The sequence below is a fragment of the Rhinichthys klamathensis genome, unplaced genomic scaffold (assembly GCF_029890125.1).
Source record: "Rhinichthys klamathensis goyatoka isolate OS25496 unplaced genomic scaffold, OSU_Roscu_1.1 h1tg000110l_1, whole genome shotgun sequence".
In the NCBI taxonomy this organism is placed as follows: Eukaryota; Metazoa; Chordata; class Actinopteri; order Cypriniformes; family Leuciscidae; genus Rhinichthys; species Rhinichthys klamathensis.
Genome location: NW_026606648.1, coordinates 3,625,749 through 3,643,532, shown reverse-complemented (window position 1 = coordinate 3,643,532; position 17,784 = coordinate 3,625,749). Strand labels below are relative to the sequence as shown.

Sequence of the window (17,784 nt, the reverse complement as noted above, 5' to 3'; positions counted from 1 at the left end):
AACTATTGAGATATATTGTTTTTACTATATCATACATCCAGCCGTAGCATTAAAGCAGTAGAAAGAAGTTAGAGGAAGAGACCAGTATGTGAGCAGATGACAACAAATATGTCTATAGGCAGAGAGAAGAGTGATGTCAGCAGGAAGTGATGTCATTGTTTACAGGGGCCAGAGTTAGGGGGGAAGAGGTTAAAGAAAGAGACGGCAAAGACAAAGACACAGTTCTGCAGTGTGCTCAGATCTTGCCGCAGTGGAGACCTCCATTCCAAACTGGGGGGAGGGATTACATAACACATGGAAAATCATCCAAAGAACGAAAACAGGCCGGCCTCTGTGTTGCCAAAGGAGCCTGTTCCACCCTCTCTCACAGCCTATAACACAGCTGATGGATCCAATTTATCTACACTGCAGTTCAACAGAGTTCTTGGAGTCCACTTTCATACACAAAAGTTATACACAGAACTATGTTTAATAGACTTTGTTCCCCAAAACAGATGCACTAATAAAGATCAGATGAAGGTTTTTAAAAAGGGTGCAATACAAAGTTAAATGTGAGCAGTTACCCATGTAAACTGAGCCGCCATGATGCTAGGGTGTTGTGAGTTTTTTACATCAAAGAAGGCGAAGACCCAGAGCACACCTACCTATTGCGTCATCGCCACAGACCAAAGGTACTTTACGATCTAGAGCAAACTTTTCCAGAAAGTCCGCTTCGGCAAGCTGTTTCGAACTCCAAGCGAACTTTGTTTAGGCCTGATTTTGTTTGGAATGACGTCACACCAGTTCGTTCTTTGATTTTCCCTGAAGTGTATCTGAGATTTTTTCACCCATTTTATGGTCCACTGGATGAAAACCATAAATCTGGTCAGATAGAATAGTAATAGTAGTAGTACACCTTTCCTCAACAAGCTGCAAGATGCAAAGCACCAAAGTTTATTACATGACGTTCCAATAGGTTCGGGAGGAGCCTAAACATTCAGTCCTGTCCATCATCATTACAGGCGTACTATATAAGCAGCAGACACCACGTCATCCCATTGACAAATTTTTCCGGCAGTCCTCCTCCTCCCCTTCTCCTCCAGTACACTATCTCTATCCTCTTATGCGCAATTCCATCATATAGGGGGGTTTTAACTCGGAGCTCAAGCCGAGCCTCGGGTTCGAGCCTCCTCCAAGGACAGCAAGCCAAGTTAGTTTACTATTAACCTTTAAGGCTGAATGGGCAGGCGAACTAGTGAATTCAAGTTAGGGGGGTTGTTCAAAGTTTGGCAGTACATTTAATCTGCATGCAGAAACTTAGGGAGTCCAACAAGACAAGAAGGTATTCAAATGACGCACCAATGTGCTCTTAATGTACCAAGTGCAGCAGGTCACTTGATAAAAAGTGTCTGTCAAGAGAATGTCTATTAGCACTTATTGGTTGCATTTGTGGGTCGTGATCAATATATAATAGCTTATTATTTCAGTCCTATCTGAGGCGCCCTGTATTTACATTTATATTCCTAGCAAAAACAACTGACATGTGGTCTTCACTCCAGGATTTGCCTCTGTCTCAGACTAACCCTGAGGCCAGGACAGACCTCGACTCTGTTAGTGTGTGGTCTACCTCCCTCAGTCAGACGTGTGCTGCCATTGCCAAGGGGAACCATGTGACCCTGGAGAGGGATGGGTTAGGGGAACCAATTTCGTTCTGCTTACAAGCAAATGCTTACTTTTTCTGTAATAGAATACTTATATGAATGAGCCTAAAGGTATTAGACATGGTGTTCCTCTTTGCACACAACTGTTTTAATGTACACTCTGGGTGTTTAATATTGCAGAATAAAATGTATAGAAATAGTCTAAGCTGTACATACTGTACAAATCTGTGCCAACCTCTGACCCACACCTTAACAACATACAACTGTTAGTCAACTTTGCAATGTCTCTCTCTGCATGCATACACATATCAGCTGACAAAACAGATACAGAAAAAGATGGTCTATTCTGATCTATGCAAAGATTTACAAACACACCTGAAATGCACAGACTGTTCATGCTAAAACCCAAATATAAACAATCAATGCATTCTATATTGTCTACAAAACTATTATGCCCTGTGCTGGAGATGAAACATGCTTTGTTCATCCCTTATATGAAAACTGAAATTTGTTTATTAATGCAAAATGCTTACAAGCATTTATCAGAATATAGAATATGGTAAATTAAGGTTTATGTTAGGACGGTAAAAAGTAGATTAATCAGCACACCCTATTGAGATGCTATGAAGAATATATGAATGCAGGGGGAATCATTTTATATAAAACAATGAAAGCGTAGTGGTGCAATATGGCTGCACACAACCTCTTTGTCAAATGACATATAGACAAAAGGAATTCGATCAAACAAATTGCAGCTGTTGGCAGACAAAAAAATATTTTTGGTATCAAAGTTTAAGCAATCTAGACGAAAGGACAAATAATAGATAATAAATTTAACTCATGATCAAACATAAATAAAATAGAATAAATAAAATCTCAGATTAACAGCAGGTATAATATAACTTAAAATTTTAAAGAAAATAACACTGGATTGAAAAATAATAGCCTTTATTTTACATTTGGCAGGTGAGAATTTAAAATTGCTCTTTATTTCTATACAAGGAGACTGACATACATTAGACGTATTAGCTTATAAACAATGTATTCCTAGTTGCTGGATATGAATAGGTATTATAAAACCCTTAAGCCAGAATATATCTAACACAATTTCTAATACCATGCACATACCCTATTGTCAAAGAATCAATGTTATGCATCAATAATAAGATGAACACGTGTGTGCTTCTAAAAAAAATATATATATCGCAGTGCAATGGAAAATAATGCAACACCTACCCCTTTTGCTCCAGATTTGATTAAGTTGTAACTGATATTCCATTTCAGGTGTGTGGTTATTCTTTGGGCACTTTGTCTCGAGCCCTTTTCCATGTGCTCAGAGCACGCGCTCCGCGGCACGCGCTGGATACAGTCACATACAGTCGATGACGTCACATTGCCCTAATACAGCTGCGTCGGGAAAAATCACAGCTTTGTTAGTCGGCATGGAAATAGATTCGTGCAAAAGACAGTTATTGCATTTAATAGAGCTCAGCACTGAGCATTTTGACAAATGAGAAAGAGTGCAAAGCTTTGCTGTGACAAGCATGCTCCTTGATGCAGGAATTGTCTGAACTGGAATCATAGCCTACAGCTAAATCATATCATCATCATCATTTAAAATGCTTTATAATCAGACGTTTATATTAATATAGGACAGGAATTTGCTATGAAAAATACTTTATAGTAGCTATAGACATCTACTGCACATTATGTTTCCAAATAAGGTGTGAATTATGAAGCGTCATGATAGTTTCAATTAGAGTTTCAAACATTTTAGTAGGCTAAATTCAAAAGATGGGTAGAAGTTAGTCAGTTCGCCTATTTATATTTTCAGTAAATAGACGTTTGCGAACCGAAATCGCGTTCCCTTAAAGTAACCATAGCAACAGCAGATCAAACAGAATAGAATGGAACATTGTTAAAACATAAACATTGTCATTATTTAACAGTTTATTGTTGATTTATAATAAAATATATATTTTAAAAACGTTATTGTCAGTAAATAAATATTAAGGTGGCTCAGGGCGAACTTTCGAATGTCCTTATTTTTTTTTTTTAAATGTTACTCTTAAAAATAAAAATAAACTAACATCTTAAAGACGTCTATCAGATGTTAACAAACAGCAGATGCTTTCCAGATGAAGTGATTTTTACCAGACATCTTGCAGACGTACGTGTGCTATCTAGTTTTCGCTTGACGTGACGTCACACCTTTTTAGGAACACCCAATTTGAGGCCAAATGAGGTTTGCCCGGCAGTTATTTTTACTAGGGTTGCACAATCAATGTGAGACAAATTCATCTTTACACTTCCTTTTTGCGGTAGCTGTTTAAGCCTACATTCTGTGCCATCGCTGTCTAAGAGTAATTATCTGGTGAAGTGGATTTAGAGTTAACAAAAGATATGGGCATTGCAATGTTTGAAGCGGATGACATAATAAATGTCAGTAGACCTGGAAGATTTTAAAACGAGCGGTTCATTCATAAATAAGATTCATGCTCTGGAAATATAAACCGGAAGAGGTCTATACACCTAATGGTGCATACTATTTTTTTTAAATAGTAAAATTGTAAAGTGAGTGGACCTTGGTGAAATAGGAACAATGCCTACTCTCAAACTACAGCATTTTACAATTAAGACAATTAAGATTAGTTAAAGCTGCCGTCGGCAACATTTTTTTTATCATATTCAGTGAAATCGACACTATAATCCGACAGAACAACATAAATAAAGTGGTTTTAGAAAAAAAAAAAAACAAGCTTCTAACTCCACCTGGAGCGTGTTATTTGTTTTGCAAAAATCCACAGCTCCCGGACCATTGGGTCCAATCAGCGCAGGGGGGTGTGAGATCTGACTGTCAATCACAGATCGGGCACACGCCACCCCTCGCGCACGTTACAATCACATGCACACGCCTGAAGTTCGCGCAGTAACGAAGAGTGATGGCGGATGTATCTCGCTTTCAAAACACTACCAAATCAGGTAAGCTCATTTAGAGTATAAATGACGTTAACAATTGCAATCTATCGGTAGATTAGCCAGGGCAGCATACCTCCAAATACTCCATGGTGTTGATGGATGCTGATGAGACGGGCGCGTTCACAGATAACCTGGTGCACACGCACTCGAGCACGAACTCGGTGGGAGGGTATCCGTTGATAGTGGGGGAGGGGCATGAGAGTTGTAAACATTCAAAATTTTGCCTAAGTCCACTCAATCTGCCAGACTTGCCGACTGCAGCTTTAAATGTGATTTAGCTATTTGTCAGACAGTTTCGTGAAAATGAATGGACAGTAAAAGCACTGCTTATTCTACCATTTGTTTTTTATTTGATTATGCGTAACTGCTACATTTGTCATCGTAACGTCTAAACAATTGGAATAACACACATATTGCATATATAAATCACAAGAATAAACAGTAAAAATAAAAATTCATTGATATGAGATTTCGTCATCGCGGAGCGCTTTTTTCGCACAAGCTAGACAGTGCTGCAAAGTTTTGTGACATTGTCTAAATTAATGTATTTGAGTGATTATTATTGTCATGTATGCATAATTTTTTCTCCTTTCCCACAAAAAAATATTTTGTGTCTCAATTGATTGGGTGGACCAGCCGTCAATCTGAGTGGGCCCATATCGCCATGTACAGGCAAGCTGATAAACCCAGAATATACGCAATAACCAATTCAATATGTTGCATTCATATTCAGGGCTCATCTGTTCGCCTGTATATAGTTTGCATCATCAGTAAGGTGTATAATAAAATTGATCTTTTAAGCTGGTTTAGGCTACTTTAAGTGGTTTTGTTTTTTTTGTTTTTTAAGAATATTCTGATATTTGGTTACTGCAGCAGGTGCTGTATGTGGATCACAGTTCACATATTTATGTTTTTTTGATAGGTGATCTAAATATTCATGGCTTGAAACAGATGTAAAATTGACACGCCACTACTGCAGTTCTGTGCCCAACAGGTCTCCTAGTCACGTGACTGAAAATACGGTAGATGTTTACGAAAATAAATCGCGTTTCCCTGAGGTAGATCCAGACCAGGGGTGCGTTTCCAAAAGCCAACTATGGTCGCAAGTTCCGTCGTTACCAATTGAGTTCAATGGAAATTGCGATCATATGCTTTCGGGAAACGCACTCCAGAGCCGTTCAACGGTCTCTCGAGCTGAATCGTACGGAACATTAACCTAAACGCTGTCATTATTTAACACTTTATTGTTGATTTATATGGCTATTGAAAATATTATTGTCTGCAAAAATAATACGATTAAATATTACAAATATTAAACTTCAACATTGCGACCTTAAATTAATAGTTCATTTAAAAATGAAAATTCTGTCATCATCATTTACTCACCGTCAAGTTGTTTCAAACCTCTATGAATCTCTTTCTGCTGCTGAACACAAGATATTTTGAACAATGTCGGCAACCAGCCAGTTAATGGAGGCTACTCCATTGACTTCCATAGTAGGAGAAAAAAAGTCAATGGGGTCCATCAACTGTTTGGTAGCCTACCGATATTATTAAAAATATTATTTTGTGTTCAGCAGAAGAAATAAGTTCATACAGCTTTGAATCAACTTGAGGGTGAGTAAATTATGACAGAATTTTCTTTCTTTTTTTAAGTGAACTAGCCTACTCCTTTAAAATGTCCTTTTAAAGCTCATATAAAAATCTAAAGGGTATAATTCACACAGTCCACAATTATACCTGCAGTGTTGCTGCACTGATTTCTGAGTGGTTTGCAGCTCAAGTAAACAGCTCAGACTGCATTAGCAGAGCTTTGCCACATCCATGACAGATGCTCTATGAGCCACATGAGCCCTGCTTCTAAACTATTGAGGGCTGTGGCATGTGACTCATCATCACCTCTAAAATCGGAGGTGAATCATCCGAAAGTGGCTTCTCTTTCTGTCAAAATTCCCTTTGCTGGGTTTCCAGGCAGCGGTGTCTTTCATTTTTGGACACTGTATTAAATGCCAAATATGAAAGAGCTCAACTTTAGCTGAAATCTAGCTGGGTGGGGATGCAATTGAATATTTTTGTTTTGTGTGCGCTTTTCTATGTTGATTTCATGCAAGAAAGTGCAATTATACATTTAATTTTAGACGGGTGAAAACTTACTGACCTTTATAACTTGGAAAATCCCTGAAATGATTAACAATTTGTGATGTAAAACAAAGTTACAGTATCATTACTTGGTGAACTAACAAGCAAAGATCAACTTTCTCTGAATAAATACTCCCTAAACAGTGTCTGAACTGTGAACGAGGAGATCAGCGCAAAGAGACCAAAAGAGTCAAGTTCAGAAAGAAATTCATTTATGATTAAGTGGAAACATGGAAAAACCATATAGTGAAACAGAATATGGTTTATGAGAACACAGTAGCTGATACAGATCCAAAAATACCTTTCTTAGGAAATATTAATTCATTATATACAAAAACATACAAAAGATTTTTACTTTAGGGTTGTGCAGCCCTATTTTTTCTTATTTTCTTAATAAAAATAAATGACTTAAATACAAATTATTTTAACCACCTTAAATTTTAAACTTCGGCAGTTTCGAACATGGAAAGAACTGACAATATTCAAAAGAAAAAGAATGCTTTGGACATGCAACATCATCACAACTATACACAGCAACAGTCTTTAACTTGCATAAAAAAGCTGGGGGGGGGGAGGGGTTCTTTAAAAGTCTTTTCGCTTTCACTCTTGTGACACAGATTCATTAATGTGAACTCCGCAGCTGCTGCAGCCTGTGTTTTAACTGTTCGCTCTTTCGCCTCAGCTGTTCCTTGATGGACAGCAGCCTCTGCTCATCCATCTGCATGCTGTGGATGCACTCTGTCGCCTTCTTTAGGATAACCACTTTAGCGGCTTTCTCGTTATTTGCAACCTCGGGAATCTCATCCCGTAGTGCAAAAAAGCTGAGTTTGAGTTCGTTTCTGCGCTGGCGCTCCAGCACATTGTGAGTTTTGCGTTTGTCATTGTCCTCAGAATCCGACGTTCGGGGACTCGAGCACTTGCGTTGCTTCACGTGCCTGCTGTTGCTGCTGCTGCTGCTGGTTTCCAGTCGTAGCCTCTTGACAGCCGGCTGGTCATGCCGTGTGGAGGGGTGGGCGGCGTAGTTGTGCTGGTGGGTGGAGACGTGACAGCGCTTCAACACCAGGGGACTGGGGTGCCTCGAATCCGACACCTCCGTCTCACTTCTTTTCTGTCGCTTTTCCACTGTCACCACATCAATTTCTTCCTCTTCTTCTTCTTCCTCCTCCTCCTCTTCTTCTTCCTCTTCTTCCTCCTCCTCTTCATCATCTTCTGCAATTGCATAAAAACAAGAGAATTATTAACTTTAAACGTCAGTTCATTTAAATAAATAAACCCTCATACTACAGCAGAATGGGAATATAATGGAATTTGGCAAGTGGCTTTCCACAAAGGGTGGGGTGGGGTGGGGTGGGGGGTGTTCTGCATTCCAGTCCCCTCCCACTTTCCCTGTCAGCTGATATTTGAACATTGCAGACTTTCCTACAGATCTGACTTGGGTCGAGCAGGGGGGAGGTGGAAACTGAGAGATCTTATACAACTACAACTTGCATCAAGGGTACGAGGATAAAGTCCCGTGACCATCATCGGTGACAAGTAAAGGTCATTTAAAAGCACTCGCACATGAGGATACCAGCTAGATCAAGATTATGCGATTCATAGAGGTCTAAATGACATAATGCATAACATACCTGAATCGCTGCCACTGCTGCTGGAGCTGTTAGGTGGAGTGTCCAGGACCAGCATGGGCTGCGATGTGGCAACCTTGCTGGTTTTGCAGGACTCAGTGAGGGGATAAGGGAAGACCACAGAGGGATCGATGCATTCTGATGCAGAGGTGCTCAGATCCTGCAAATAACTTGCATTGAGTCGATTCGAGCTGCTGTCAGAAATCAGTTCCTTCCTCGCAGCATGCAGGGACTTCAGTCTCTCGGAAACCACTTTCTCCAACTTGGCAGCGGCGGAAAAGCCGCTCCACATGCAGTCCTGGATGATGATGGACTTGATGAAGGACTGGGAGTAGTCCGCGTCGCAGATGAAGCTCTGGTTAACCACGTCGTCTCCCAGGAACTCGCTGACCATCTCCAGCTGTTCGGCGGTGGAGAGCGACTGTCTCCGGCTGGGCGAGAGGGGTGGTGTGGGCAGAAGCTCGAATTTCTTCCAAATGTCCTCGCTGGGAGCTGGAGGTTGAGTCTGTCCTTGCTGGTGGTGATAGAAATCCTCATCTTCGTTGTCAAAGTAGAAATATGGCTGGATGGAGTCGTAGTCGTAATCGTAGTTTTTATACGCCAAACTCGCACTCACCGGCATTTTGACACTTGTGGGAGAAATACAACTTGAAATTAACATAGTGCATATGCAACGTTCACCTAAAGTGCACATATTTAGACTACGCATGACATGCATGGGGTGAGGAAATGAGGTAAATAATGCAACTAAAAGACAGCATGTGTAAAAAGGGAGAGAATGAATCCCAAAGCGGGGTTAATACCAAAACATTTCAAAGCATCCCTGATTCTACTGTTGTTGTTGTTTGAGCGTGCAACATGCAAAAGAAAAGATAATCGCACAAAAGAAAATATATTTGCATACCATCACAAACGCATGCTGCTCTTTAAGTCTAAAAGATGCATGCAACATCAGATACCGGATACCTACCGTGTATTTAACAAATGCAGCTTCAGAATGGCTTCTTTCGAGACGCAATGCAATGAAAAGACAATAAAAAATAAGGAGCAAGAATTAAAATCCAACAGATTACTCCGGTCGCTTGACGCATAAGTGGAATCAGAGTCGCGGTCAAATGGAAAGTGATGTGAAATGTAATGAAGGCTGCGCGCTTGTACACCTCTCAGAGGCTGGACAGACTGATCGCTTGTGTGACAGTGGCAGGATGAATAAGTTCTGGAGCTCCCGCGAGCTCAAGCTGCGCCCACTGACGTATGACTGCGCTAGTAAAATTTCCCGCCAAACGAAAACACGGTTGTTTGCGTATTAAATCGACCCGTTAGGCTCACACATAAAATGCAAAACCCAATGTCTTATTTAAAACCATAATTAGTCTTTATTTGCTTAGCAGATATGCTGCATCTATCTCTGAATTCGATAAATATGGGACTATTTTTTCGTGGAAGGACACATTTAGCAGAAGCCGGTGGGTGGGTTGGCTTTGACGTCATTGGAGTGGCGGAGCGTTTATAGTCAAGCATTGACAGCTCACTTGAAAAAGGCAGATTTTTTTTTTTTTTACTTTAGTAGACAAGGATACAACAAAATCAGATCTTATAGATTTCGGTCTTATTATGTTTTTAATACCACAACAGAGAGGCAAAATGGGTTGAAAGAAAACACCTTTTTGTTATTTTAAATAGAAACACTGCACAGCAATAAAACACAGAGCAGTATACTTCTGTTTATAAATGTATTTCTTTATTTTCTTTCATCATATATTTTGTGTGCTGACAAAAAGGTGTTTCTTTTTATGACTGTGACAAAACATATGGATTATTTATGTTGCTGCAACCTAACAATAAATAAATGTAACCATTATCATACAATTAGCATGTCAAAGTCATATAGAGTCTTAGTTTTAGTAAATGTCCTGGGATGTTGCGAGATGCCTGAAATTGTTAGGTTATTTTATAATAATATAGAATATAATCTAGTATTGGCTTTGCCATTATGTGGTTTTGGAGACAACAAGTTCAGAGCCATTGCACTAAATACAATGTGTTGGTGTATGGAAATTTGTTTTCAATGAATGAAACAACGCATCCTTCAGACATATGAATGGTGAAATAATTATATAAATGATAAAGTTTTTTTTTCTAATAGTGCTGTTAAGTCATGGGGGAAAATATCATGAAATGGTTCCACTTCTAACTTAAGTGAAGCAAATATAGCTAATACACTAACTTATAGTTCAGTATTACAGTGTTATTTAAACATTTGAGTTTAACTAAGTAGTTTATCCTTGGAGTTATATATTGGGGTATAGGCCTACACATGTTTCATTGAATGTGGAATGTGAAAAAAATATATAGAGCACAGATGCTTTTTTAAATAAAATGAATGTCATATTCTAAATATCGTTGTACTTAAGGATATTTGAATACAATTAACAGAAGACTTTTCTCCTAAGCAATGGTCAGACTAGACAACAGGATGGTTCATATATAATACGTTGGTATGTGGCGCCCTCTGCTGTTAACTACTATAGTGATCACGGTGATCAACGTTCAGTTGATTTGCACCAAATATAGCCTACCTTCATCAACTGCCTTCCATTGAAAATAATCTATATAAAATTATACATAAAAATGTAAAGCTCATAGGACGAAGTCAGCAAAAGAGGGACATCAGCGAAAATGGGACAAATACGCTTTTCGGTGTAGTGTGTTTATGTTTTAAATTTCAATAATGGTGGGTGGTCTTGAAATGTTGTAATGTAGGCTACTTAATTTGATTATCAACATTTGATTGGTCAAGTAAAACCACGTGGGCGTGGTTACACTCAAGTGCTGGAATGTGTGAGAAAGCACGCCTATAAGGGTTTTTCAATCTACAGTATATACATCTGTTCATGTGCTAATTAGGCTACATTTTATGCAATGATGTACATGTTTCTTTGATCTATTTTTTTTAAATCATGTTTTATTTACTGTACCAATTTTTACCTTTAACGTGTTAGATAAAAGCTAAAGTGGGATATCCTATTAAATAAAAGATAATACATAATGTGAGAAATTGTTTTGTTTTACAGAAAATGTCCCAAAGCTATGGGCAGAAAGGCAAAAAAAAAAGGTAAAACATGTAAGCCAAACAGAAAAGAGAGCTATATGCTAAGATGTGAAGAAAGTATGAAAGGGGCTATCAATGAGCCAAGGCCAAGGCTGTGTTCCAAAATTCACCCTTGAAAAAAGAGTGAAAGGTGTGGTGAGTGGCTCACTGTGAATGGCAGAAAACCATTTTTGTCAGAGTCATCTGAGAAGGAACTGGCAAACCAAAAATATAGGCTACAGCTTTTGAATATGCAAAAGCTAATGGAATTAAATGGTTTTCTGAAACTAAAAACAAAGCAGGCTATTACTGGTTCCAAAACTAAAAAAAAAAAAAAAAAAAAAAAAAAAAAAATTATTATTATATTTAAATTGGTTTTAAGTTATCTGGCCCCTGGAAAATCACTGAGGACCCCTGGTGGGCAACGGCCCTCCGGTTGAGAACAACTGCGTGTCTAGTGTGTTTATAAAGTTATTCTTTTACACTTTGAAAAATATATATTGATGAGGAAAAAAAAGATGTGTACAATATCCTGTTGTAAGCAATTAAATTATCCAAGCTAGATGCAATTATACAAACTAGATGAAAATATCTGTCCCAATTTACCTGAAAACGGCTGTAGAACAAAAATTTGTTCTTATTATTTTTTATCTGTTTTTTTTAAACACCCATTTTCCTTCAAAAATCAGTTGGAGATACAAGAGACGTCGAGCATGTGTTTAAAACATTAATAGTGTAGGTAGAATAGATTTATTTGTATTTAATACACATTTTACCAAAAAGTGTCATAATCTTGCTAACTTCACCCTATGTATGATCATGGATTTAGAGAGAAAATATAGGAGATGCTGCAATTGAGATGCTTCTTTATAGTAAAAGGGATGTTGTTAACCCGTTGCTAAAAAGAATCTAGAAACGTTATATCCTAAAATTAACAATTTCATTATGTGGCGTGCTCTTATTTGGGGAAAAGTGGCCTAATACCAAGTGTTACAATTGCCATCAATTGCCCCTGTAAGAACACTGTATTAATTGACTATAATCAGTGTTATTCTAGTCTTTGCAAATGATCTAATCTTTCTCAATGCCAAACAGAAAGCTATTGATTAGGTGTGGGGGTGGTGTTAGCAGGTGAGACTGGGATGAGATAGGGGATGAGATTATTAGGATTAAGCAACCAGGTAGCACCTTTAAAACGAGGGAGGGGGTAATAATTTGGCAGTGAGTCTCTCCATATGACATCCAGCAGAGGGCAGCAGAGATTAAAAACAATATAAAGGTAACTTCTCATTGTTTAAACCATGTCCGTTGACATTTGATTCTAATTGCATTCTTCTAACACACAGACAAACTAATATAGCCTACTATAAAAAATTATAATTAAAAAATAATAATAAATCAATCTTCACCCTTCCTGGTGCAACCCCCTGCCCAGTGCCCACAGACTGGCGCGAACAGCTGGAGTAGGGCTTGGTTTTGTGACGCGTCCCACGTGTGTTCTACACGAAAATAAATAACACGCGCGAGCGCGGACAGCCGACATTCCTTCACCCTGTGAGACACCAAAATGCTGCATTTCATCGGTCTTCTACATCAGATTCAGCACTTTAATTCGCGGGTGAATGTCGTTATGATATAATGCGCAATGTTTGGATGACCTTCTCATCGGAGGCGCTGGGAATGTGTCTCCAGTTTTTCCAGTTTGATTTCAGGCACCTGGAAGCCGCAAACCATAAAGCAACTCTTCAATGCAGCCCGACACGGACGAATGCTTAAGTATTATTATCATCATTCATCATAATGGACTGTCTATCACGCACTGCGTACTGGCCTCTTATTCGCTTTCTGCTGCCACTAGCCATTACTAATATAGCCATAGACTTCGGAGAACAGGTGAGATATTATGACATTATAGATTTGAATTTGTACAACCTGCTATTTTGACATAACTGTATTCGTTTGTTACTTGAGTGAACTTCCCCTTTAAATGACGCTATTTATGGCGTTGCTCGCTGATAGAAATGAATGGGAAAAAAAGATTGTATTTCTCCGCTACATGTTCTGTAAGGGTGCGTTAAATACGAAAATGTTAAATTGGGTTTAATGTAAATACGTTAAACTTTTGTGAAGATGCATGAAGGTCAGGTTGGGTCCAATAAGTGGGTTAGTAGGCTAGTATTTTTCATGAATCTCATTTAGATGTGGCAATGGTGTGGCGTAGTGGTCAAAGTCCTGTGCTCGAAATCTAAAAGGTTTTAGGATCAAATACCACAAGAGTTGACCGTTAGTGCTCAAGGGTAAGGGCACAAATAAACAAACGATTGAAGGTAGATTTTAGAAATTGAACCGTTAGTTGTTTTTATTATCACACAACCAAAACAATGGTTTGGTGTTTTTGCATGTTAACTTTTTATTGGTCTAGTTTAATAAACTGCATTTATTTAGTTAAGTGTTTTTGTAGATTTCAAGCTATTGATAATCTAATAATCCCAGTCTCTTTGGATAACTAAATTATAACACCTTTTTGTCCAGATGCCTTTTGTTAGGCATCAATCTCTCTCTCTCTCTCTCTCTCTCTCTCTCTCTCTCTCTCTCTCTCTCTCTCTCTCTCTCTCTCTCTCTCTCTCTCTCTCTCTCTCTCTCTCTCTCTCTCTCTCTCTCTCTCTCTCTCTCTCTCTCTCTCTCTCTCTCTCTCTCTCTCTCTCTCTCTCTCTCTCTCTCTCTCTCTCTCTCTCTCTCTCTCTCTATATATATATATATATATATATATATATATATATATATATATATATATATAACTGCAAGCCGCAATTAACAGCCTCCAGGTGCTTAAAAAGCTTTAAAGGGTTAGTTCACCCAAAAATGAAAATTATGTCATTAATGACTCACCCTCATGTTGTTCCAAGCCCGTGAGACCTCCGTTCATCTTCGGAACACAGTTTAAGATATTTTATATTTAGTCTGAGAGCTTTCTGTCCCTCCATTGAAAATGTATGTACGGTATACTGTCCTTGTCCAGAAAGGAAATAAAGACATCATCAAAGTAGTCCATGTGACATCAGTGGGTTAGTTGGAATGTTTTGAAGCATTGAAAATACATTTTGGTCCAAATATAACAAAAACTACGACTTTATTCAGCATTGTATTCTCTTCCGGTTCTGTTGTATTCAATATTGACTCATTTGGATAAATATTAGGTAGGCTACAGTCTACATGTAAATTGTTCTCAAGAAAAAAAAATATCTCACATAATGCTGTAAACATACAGAGAGAAATTAAATATAATGGGGTTTTCATTATAATAACAATTATCCTATGTAATGACAAGTAAACATATAATAAATATGTAATATAGTGCACATTTTTAGCAAAATACTCCTCGCTATTTTTTTCTAGTCAACTAATGTGCTGGTCATTAAATGGCTTTCCTGAGGTAAATGTAACGTTCTGTGACATAACTGTTCTCCTGCAGTTTTATTGACCTCTTTCCGTGTTTGGAAAACACTGATTGATCGATATTATGTATGAGGCACATACATTTCGGTAAGTTGTACTGTATCTTTAAATAAAAAGTAACAGATGATCGGTTTACTTGAACTGAGGCGCAGCGATCTGTCACAATCATAGCTGCCAACTCTCACGCATTGGCCGTGAGACACCCGCATTTGATTTGTTTCACACGCTCACACGCCACACTCCCGATTTCTCACGCTGAAGTGTCAACCCGGGCGGTCAAATGCCTGGAAGATGAGTTTATCTATATATCTACCTGTTGAGCCACTCGTGATCGACTAGTTATACCGCAAATTCGTTAAAAATCTCCCGTTATCTAGAGCGAGCGTGCATGCGAGACAGAGATTGTGCTCCAAACCGCGTAGAGCGAGCGAGAGACCTTGCGCGAGCGAGAGACCTTGCGCGAGCGAGAGACCTTGCGCGAGCGAGACCCCCCCCCCCCCCCCCCGTCAACAAATCTCACTCGTCTCTCATTTCTGTCTTGAAACAGATCACAATAGTCATATGCATGATTTAATATGAAGCGTCCGTAACGGTCACGTCCGTAACGCATTATTATGGTTGTTCAGAGCAAAGTAGTGGGATGAATTGTCTATCCTAATTAGCATAAACATAATTTAGCTTTGTAAATAAAGTTTCAAGTTATTTGCATTTATAATTGTCATATTAAATAAACTAAACCTTTAAAACGTTATGGACGTGACAGTGCACTGAAGCGTCAAGACCTCTTTATTATAAATTCAACAGGCAGTGCTGTTATGACCAAATTAGTATTTTTTTTTTCTCAGGCATGCCTCCATCTTTCTGCAAAATGCTTACTGTTAAAATAAAGTTTAAAAAGGGGGGTCTTTGATACCTTTTTTTGAAAGCATGAAATATGGCTGGTTGAAAATGTAATTTAAGCATTGTTGCTCACCTCATATCTGGTGGATAAACAAGGCAATTTTCTTAAAATTTTTGTTAAAGCACATTCATACAGTATATTAAAGACCTAAATGGACAACTTAAAAAGGGTTTTGTTCTTTTGGTTAAAACTTTATTTTTTCATGGTAAAGATGACCTTTGCATGGAATTGCCCTGTCCTCTTTGCTCGACGATTTTTCTCTGTGTCAGAGCGTGTGAAAAGTGTCAATTGCGTAAAGCGCCTTTCAGACAGGTCGCGGAATGCGCGGCGCTGGCCGCTGGGTTCAACGTTGCCCTTCAGATACAACGCGATTTGCTATTTTGCAAATAAAAAGTTTAACTATTTTGAACTTTGACCCCGGCGTGCTTTGGTCGGCGCAGCAACAAAACGTCCCCGCGCATATTCCGTGTCCTGTCTGAAAGCTGAATGCGTGAGAGTTGGCAGCCCTGCGGGGGATAAATCGTCGGCAGCGTTCCTCCTTCCGCCATGCTTCTACTCCATGTGAGGATTGTTTACATTAGACTAGAGTGCGCACTGCCGCCGCATGCACACAGTGCTTATACATGTGGGGATTGTTTACATCAGAGTGCGCACGTGTTTTGCGCAGCATATGCAGTGTTTAAGCGGTTGATGGAAAATAAGCTAATGGACGTTCTAAAAGTCTAAATTCGAATCTATTATTTTTCACGGTATTTTGAAGTGCCCGCGATAACAATATCGTGCATATTCATTACCGGGATTTATCGCATTACCGAATACCGGCACATGTCTAATATACACACACACAGACAGATATAAATGAAAGTCAAAAGCACATTTTTAGTCATACCTGGAAACAAATCCTGTGCAAATAGATTATATGGGCCATTCAATAGAATTGGTTCAAAGTTAGAGTTGGAAACATCTTGAAAAGAAAATTGTCTTTTTCCATAAATCTCTTATAAAGTATTATTTTTTAAAGTATGCAAATACATTTTATTATACATATTTCAAAGTTAAGGATTCATTATTTTGATATAGCCTAGCTGGAACAAACACTATAACAGTTGATAAGTTTATTTTTGACAAAACATACTATATATTTAACATATGAGCAGAAACTGCTAACAAAAGCTTAATTGATGTCTATTTTAGAGTTAAAACTTTATAATCTATCCTAAACTAATCACACACACACACACACACACACAGAAACATGATTCAAATTTAAACAGTAGGCTATTTTTGCGTTTACAGATACAAACGTTATTCATCGCGATTAGAACAAAGCACAAGAATAAAACACTTACAGTTCAGCTCGCTCCTCGAAGTGAAAATAAACCAGCACTTGTTCTGAGGTAGGTAAATGTCCCAGGATTATTCCTCACAGCCGCGCAAGACGACAGTACATTAATCTGACTAAATATAGTGTGTTTACAGAGTTTATATGCGCGTTTACACGTCTCAATGTGTTGCTTCAGATCATTAGCGTTTGAATAGCACGCGCTCTCCGTGGGCGTGTCACATTAGCGGAATAATGAGATGCGAGAACGATAATGAGAAGGCTGATACCTCTCTCTTTTTATATAGATTACATAAACAGGGAATATTTATTTTAGTTTTAAATTATATAATTTAAAAGTACAAACTTAAATGATCATAAACATATATTGCTCATGTCTGGGTGAATAGTATTAGCTGAGTTTTTTTTAAGTTTAGAGACGTGCTCCAGAAAAAAAGTTCACGGACACGGAGAGGCAGAACGCACACCCTGTTTATTTTCTTTATTTTACAAAAGCACAATATTTTAATTCGATTGTAGGTGGGCACATAAAAAAGTAGACATTTAACAGTTTTTTTTATATGTTTCATAACTCTGTATGACCAGAAATTGTTCTAAACATCTTTTCTGAC

The 17,784-nt window shown here is 38.4% G+C and overlaps 2 protein-coding genes across 5 annotated transcripts in view; one reads left to right on the top strand and one right to left on the bottom strand.

Annotated features, from left to right (window-relative positions):
- Positions 1 to 6,948: 6,948 nt before the first annotated feature.
- Positions 6,949 to 9,627, bottom strand: myca (MYC proto-oncogene, bHLH transcription factor a). Of its 3 annotated transcripts, none has more exons than XM_056254194.1 (3): positions 9,354 to 9,627; positions 8,387 to 9,012; positions 6,949 to 7,967 (listed from the first exon to the last, which is right to left on the bottom strand). In XM_056254194.1, exons 2-3 carry the CDS (start codon positions 9,003 to 9,005, stop codon positions 7,381 to 7,383), a joined length of 1,206 nt encoding a protein of 401 aa, XP_056110169.1. In that variant the 5' UTR covers positions 9,006 to 9,012; positions 9,354 to 9,627; the 3' UTR covers positions 6,949 to 7,380. The 3 variants fall into 3 exon arrangements, with proteins under 3 accessions (XP_056110169.1, XP_056110170.1, XP_056110171.1); XM_056254195.1 differs by having other exon boundaries at positions 6,949 to 7,964; XM_056254196.1 differs by having other exon boundaries at positions 6,949 to 7,943.
- A 3,357-nt stretch (positions 9,628 to 12,984) lies between these two features.
- Positions 12,985 to 17,784, top strand: part of ankha (ANKH inorganic pyrophosphate transport regulator a) — a 36,666-nt gene continuing 31,866 nt past the window's right edge. Inside the window, exon 1 of one of the 2 annotated variants that reach the window (XM_056254192.1) lies at positions 12,985 to 13,367. In XM_056254192.1, coding sequence (XP_056110167.1) covers positions 13,275 to 13,367 — 93 coding nt within the window. In that variant the 5' untranslated portion in view covers positions 12,985 to 13,274. The remainder of the gene's footprint in view (positions 13,368 to 17,784) is intronic. The other variant, XM_056254193.1, reaches the window with a different exon arrangement.

Bases quoted from the DNA above. Each gene is read 5' to 3' on its own strand.
- myca (XM_056254194.1), bottom strand. From the start codon at position 9,005: ATGCCGGTGAGTGCGAGTTTGGCGTATAAAAACTACGATTACGACTAC. The intron at 7,968-8,386 runs GTATGTTATGCA...ATGCAATTGCAG, and splicing joins CAGCAGTGGCAGCGATTCAG to AAGATGATGAAGAGGAGGAG.